The 6282-nt window shown below is 33.7% G+C and overlaps 1 protein-coding gene across 2 annotated transcripts; it reads left to right on the forward strand.

Annotated features, from left to right (window-relative positions):
* Positions 206 to 2447, forward strand: LOC18788458 (40S ribosomal protein S10-1). 2 transcript variants are annotated; one of them, XM_007223480.2, is made up of 6 exons: positions 206 to 408; positions 863 to 936; positions 1052 to 1100; positions 1198 to 1474; positions 1697 to 1829; positions 2109 to 2447. In XM_007223480.2, exons 2-6 carry the CDS (start codon positions 934 to 936, stop codon positions 2196 to 2198), a joined length of 552 nt encoding a protein of 183 aa, XP_007223542.1. In that variant the 5' UTR covers positions 206 to 408; positions 863 to 933; the 3' UTR covers positions 2199 to 2447. The 2 variants fall into 2 exon arrangements, with proteins under 2 accessions (XP_007223542.1, XP_020423635.1); XM_020568046.1 differs by lacking the exon at positions 206 to 408 and having other exon boundaries at positions 844 to 936.

A 6282-nucleotide genomic window follows, 5' to 3' on the forward strand; every position in this document is an offset into this window, starting at 1 on the left:
ACATAACGAGTTCAACCATGGGATCAATTTGATGGCTATAAAAGTGATCCCGCACAATTTACCCCGTATTATAACCGCGCCAAGCTTGGTATATTTGACATAGGGCTCGATAACTCTTTAGGGCTGAGAAGGCCCGTTACTAAGCCCGGCCCGTTTTACAAGCCTAATAACAATAGAACAATCAGAGTGAGCAGTCAGTAAAAATCAGGGCGGGATTCTTGAAATTATTTTCTAACTTTCGTGAAACCTAATTGAACTCATATTCTTTCCAGCCGCCTCCTCTTCACTGTTCTCTCGTCTTCTTCATATCTCGACTCTCATTCATCGATCCCCTCTCTATGCTCATGATTCACTGTTGTCAAATCGCTTGATTCTCCGGCTTGCTTTGCTCTCTCCTCACAATATCAGGTATATCTCATATTCCGTCTGTATCTGAGATATGATTTTTTCTCTGATTTTGTCTATATATGTTTATTTGGTTTCTGGGTAAAAGTAACGTCAAATTTTTAATATTTCCATTTTGATAATTATTGATGCCATCTCTATTTGCTATTTGATGTTCCTTCTTTCTAGTTTTTCAGTTTTTTTAGTATTTAAATCCTATTTGCATTTGTTCTCTGTGGTTCAACATGTCATATTCATTGTTGTTTTTTCGGTACTTACAATTTTCTCTTTTATATTCTGAGGGCTCTCTAACACAGGTAAAAGAGTTGCCTTTACTGTTTTTTGTATAATATTTGCCTTCATTGTTGTTTATATTCTCATGGATTTTCCGAAGCTTTTTTCGGCTCATAACTCTATTGGATGTGGATCTTCTGTATTGGAAGATAAGGAATTTCTCTCTTTTATTTTCTTCCTCTAGTGCGAGAGAGACCTCGACCTTCTTCGTTTGCCGCCGTCTCTTCCTCCAGTCATCAGCTCAACTTCGCAACCATGGTATTTCTCTATCCAATTCTCTGTTTGTTTCCTGTGAAACTGAAATGAAAATGAAAAAGAAAAAGTTTGTTTGTTCATGGTTCTGATATGTTACATTTGGTTTTTTCTATCCTAGATCATCTCAGAGAAGAACAGGAGAGAAATCTCCAAATACCTATTCCAAGGTACACGCAAAAAGATTAGTTTTTTATTTATTCTCAATGAAATTAGGTTCTTCGTTTCCATTTTTTTGTTAAAATTTATTGAATTTAATTTGAACAGAGGGAGTGTGCTATGCAAAGAAGGACTATAACTTGGCAAAGCACCCAGAAATCGATGTGCCAAATCTGCAGGTGATTAAGCTGATGCAGAGCTTCAAATCCAAGGAGTATGTGAGAGAAACTTTTGCTTGGATGCACTACTACTGGTACCTGACCAATGATGGTATTGAGTTTTTGAGGAACTACCTCAACCTTCCATCTGAGATTGTCCCTGCAACTTTGAAGAAGCAGGCCAAGCCTCCTGGTCGCCCCTTGGGCCCATCTGGTGACCGCCCACGGTAATTGATTTGTTTCATCGTCTATATTGGTTATTGGATCTATTGATTTTTGTAGAGTCTGGTTCTTTGTTCTAGAGTATGTGATATCGATCATTTAGGAAGAAGTTATTTAACTGATTTGTGTAAGTAAACTGCGACAGATATGTGCTTCCTTTTCTTGTTCGTTTGTTGAACCCCTTGATTGGTTGGAATGTAATGTGGATGTTTTGATGATGTGAACAGCGGCCCACCTCGCTTTGATGGAGGAGAACGCAGATTTGGTGACAGGGATGGGTACCGTTCAGGTCCTCGTGCACCAGGGGGTGATTTTGGTGACAAGGGTGGAGCACCTGCTGACTACAGACCTTCTTTTGGGGTAATATTTCCGTTGTCAAGTAATTTTTTTAATATTTATCATTTAGGTACTTGTCTTTTTACCATGTATTGGGTTGAAGATCAATTGCCTTCCGATGATATTCTTTTCTTCTTTACATTTTGGAATTGTATTCTATCTGATCCCATTTACCTTGTTAATGAGGACTTAACAAACTTATGTACTGCCCACTTAAATGTGTTTTATGATTAGAAGATTTCCTCACTTTGGAAAAATGATGTATTTGTTAACTCATTGTGCTTCCTTCTCCCTAAATATCAGGGTAGTAGGCCTGGCTTTGGTCGTGGTGCCGGTGGATCTGGTGGAGCTGGGGGTTTTGGTGCTGGCCCAGCAAGCTCTGATCTCTCCTAAGGAAATGGTTTACTTAGACACCGTTTGGTTTCCTAAGTTTGCATTTAAGAAAGGATGACATTCTGTATTAGGATAGCAGTTTTGTTTGACTTGCAAGAGTCTTGGGATTGTATTAGATGTTTGTTTTTATTCTATATGGTCTATGAATCGCACTTTGCAAAATTTATTTTTCTGTTATCTGTGTCGTTGAGAAATTTCGTAGATGATGTTTAATAATTATTTTCCTACAATTCTTGGGTTTAGTGAAAATAAAAAACAATTCTTGGGCCTAAACCCTCGATTAGGCATTTGCGTGAGTTTTATTATTTGATGGACAATCTCACTCGTTAGACGAAATATAATAGCTATTAATTAATTGAAGTGTAATCCAATTTGATTACAATTAGCATAATCCCAATTTGATTTTATCCCAATGTTTCTACAATTAATTACTTATCTTTTCAATGTTGAAAGAGGTCCAAAGTTTGAAATTGCTTAGGAAACAGCTCTTTTACATTCTCCAGCATGATTAAAAAAAAGCAAAAGGGAAAATAACAGGCTATGGCCAAGAGAGACCTCGACCTTCTTCGTTTGCCGCCGTCTCTTCGTCTAGTCATCAGTTAACTGATTTGTGTAAGTAAACTGTGACAGATATGTGCTTCCTTTTCTAGTTCGTTCGTTGAACCCTTTGATTGGTTGGAATGTAATGTAGATGTTTTGATGATGCGAACAGCAGCCCACCTCTCTTTGATGGAGGAGAACGCAGATTTGGTGACAAGGATGTGTACTGTTCAGGTCCTCGTGCACCAGGGGTTGATTTTGGTGACAAGGGTGGAGCAATTGCTGACAACAGAGCTTCTTCCGGGTAATATATCTGTTGTCAAGTAGTTTGTTTTATATTTCTCATTTAGGTACTTCCTTTTTACCACGTATTGGGTTGGAGATAAATTGCCTTTCGATGATATTCTTATGCTTTAGTATATTATGTTTAATTGGAGTATAGCCGCACGGCTATATGCTATTTATTAAAAGAAAATGACCCTCCTAATTGCATGAGTTTATACTTTATATATCTATATATATAAAGCAAAAGGCAGAGAATGGTGAAACATTCAAAATACCAGAAAACAATCCCGATCTCTTGGACTACAGGGGTCCAAGAGATTTGTAGTCACTCACCGTTGAATGTAAATTCAACGGTTCACTCACTCTTGCACTCATTTTAAGAAACTTTTTTGAACCATTAGATTAATATCCAACGGTAAGTGACCACAATCTCTTGGACTCCTGTGGTCCAAGAGATCAGGACTGTACCAGAAAATACCATTTGTTAATTGAAACATTAAGAATTGAAATTATTAATTAAATAAGGATAATATTGGAAATTCACATTTTTTTATATTAAAAAAATTAAAATTAAAAACAAAATCATATAATATGTCCTACTTTTATGGAACACAACTATCTATTATATTTTTTAATTCTAAAATAAATTTAAATTTTTTTTAAAAAAAGTCTCTCGCAGGCGCGAAAGCACGTGCAGAGAGGCTAGTATATATTAATTTGCTAGTTTCAACATCTCCAAAGGAGATATTGAAGAGAGTGAAATTTCACAGTAAGTCAATTTGAGAGTTCAATTTTTTTCTTCTTCTTTTTTCGTTTGAATGTTTGCCCTTAGTCTACCTCATTCACTCGAGTGCTACTAAATTCTGTTACTACACATATTATTTGTTGTAGAGAATTGCATGCTGAGTTGGAGTGTTCTTGGTAATTGTTTCACAATTCAAATAACATTTTACATGAAGAATACTACCACATCACTTACTCTTATATCCATAAATCTTTGTTTGAAATTGTTGTTCTAGTTGGCAAAGAAATTGCAAAATCACCATTTTGCATTTTTGTTACAAGTAAGAAATAAAGCCCAAATCTTAGCCTCTCAGATTCTTTCGTAGTTAGTAAAATACGGAATAGGAAAAATATGAATAAAATACGTAAGTGTTTTATTCGACAATATTTTGGCAAATTACAATTGATATATTCGGCCACTATATAATATTTTATTTTTATTTTTTAAAATTTTCTAATATATATTATTTTTATTTAATAACATGCGAAAATTTTGTGTATAATACATGAATTTTGTGTGTATAATTGAAAATTTTGTATATAAAAAAAATTAAGTGTATTAAACATGAAAATTACGTACCTATGTGTATAGTACGAGTATTAAACGTGAAAATGCTAAATTTTTTATACGGGTAATAGCTCTAGAAAAATAAAAACTCAAAAAGGTACATTAGAAACTTAGACAATAGCCTAATAGGAATGGATAATTCTCTAAACTACTCTTATCAATAAAAATTGGGAAAAAAAATTAACAAAAAAATCATTGTATCTATATAAAGAGTATAGGCTATACTATTTATATATAAAAAAAAAGATTTTAAAAAAGGGCCCCAGTAAAGCCATGCGGCTATACTATTCATGAAAAGGAAGCACCTGGAGCCCGTCACATGCCAAAAATGTATAGCCGCGCGGCTATACTATTTTTATTATAAAAAAACCCTCGAGTATAGCCGTGCGGCGAGACTATTTATAAAAAAACGTGACAATGGGTCTTTACCCAAAAGAAAAAAAAAAAAAAAAAAAAAAACAGTTCATAACAATGGGTTGGGTTGGGCCTCTTGCCAAAGGGCATGAGCACAAGCAACTTATTTTTCCACATAGCCATTCGATCAACGCACCCCAACGGTGTCCTAGGAAAAATATACCATAGAAATATTTCCAATTTAATACAAACCAAATTGATGTGATATTTTTTTTGCGTAATTTTTCAGTTTTTGTTGTTTAGGGATCAAATCAAACTATGATCTAAAACTAAATACAAGTATAATTTTCGATCAATCCCGCACGTTGAAATATTTTTACCAAAAGGAAATTAACCCCTTATATATTGCATACAAAATACAAATGTATTTGAATAAGCTATGGTAAGCCCATTATAACATATCTCAATTAACTTTTGATAACTAAAATACAAATATGCTTATTTAAATTTTGATCTAGAAGATTGATTAAAAAGAATTATTATCTAGATTCACACTAGATAAAAGAAGAGTGATAAATAAAAGTATCAATAATATGTGAATTTCTAAGCTGCCTCACGTTGCTGTATAGTGTCTTCTTCTAAACACTGTCAATTTTTATACACCCTAATCCAAGACTATTTTTATGAAAAAATAGTTCGCCACACTTGGTGTTGCAGTTTTTTTTTTTTCGTACCTCTTTTTTCATGTGATTAGTAACACGAGGGAGAAAGATAGTGAAAAACAAAGAATGATATCAAATAAGGAAATTTCTCTGTTGGATATGGCCCAAATGAAAAAGAAAGGAAGAAGTCAAGGACAAACACTTCCCAGCAGCTCAAGAATATAATAATACATATAAAATAAAAGCTAGAAAAAGAGAAAAATATTGGAAAAGGGAAACAAACAGCACTTCAGGAGTATAATGGATGTGCATCAACGAATATTCCATTGCTTGCTTATGTAGTCTCCCCGTCCTCCTGAGTCCTGCCCTTGACATGGAACTTTATGTGTTTTTTTATTTAGAGTAATTCTTTAAAATAGTTACCCATTTTTATCTAACTTTTATTAAAAATTAAGATAAAAGGTAATATTGAAATTTTACTATTTTTTGTGAATTAATTATGTTCTTTTTCATCATATGTTGGGGAAACCAGAAAGCACATGATAGTTAAAATTATTTTGAATAACTAAACAAAACGTTAAAAACAAAAACAAAAAACTCCTCATTCAGTCGAGGTTTAGTTTTAAATCACATGTTAGCTAGACTAGTTGATCAGAGGAGTGTGTCTGCTTTCTTACACAAGATTTCGAAGACCCTTTTTGTAGTTTAGAGTCGTGTAGAGTATCACTCCATTAAAAAATAATAATAATAACTAGTTTGACTGGTTACCAGCTAGTCTCAAAATTATTATTTCATGTGTTTTGAAGAAAACCCAATTTGTAAAACCTACATATCTTGATTTTGAAATAATGGAAGAAAATTTTGTGATATGGTGAGAGAAATATGAACATTT

This window comes from Prunus persica, chromosome G1, assembly GCF_000346465.2.
Source record: "Prunus persica cultivar Lovell chromosome G1, Prunus_persica_NCBIv2, whole genome shotgun sequence".
Lineage (NCBI taxonomy): Eukaryota > Viridiplantae > Streptophyta > Magnoliopsida > Rosales > Rosaceae > Prunus > Prunus persica.

Bases quoted from the DNA above. Each gene is read 5' to 3' on its own strand.
- LOC18788458 (XM_007223480.2), top strand. The intron at 1,101-1,197 runs GTACACGCAAAA...TAATTTGAACAG, and splicing joins CTCCAAATACCTATTCCAAG to AGGGAGTGTGCTATGCAAAG. The intron at 1,830-2,108 runs GTAATATTTCCG...CCTAAATATCAG, and splicing joins ACTACAGACCTTCTTTTGGG to GGTAGTAGGCCTGGCTTTGG.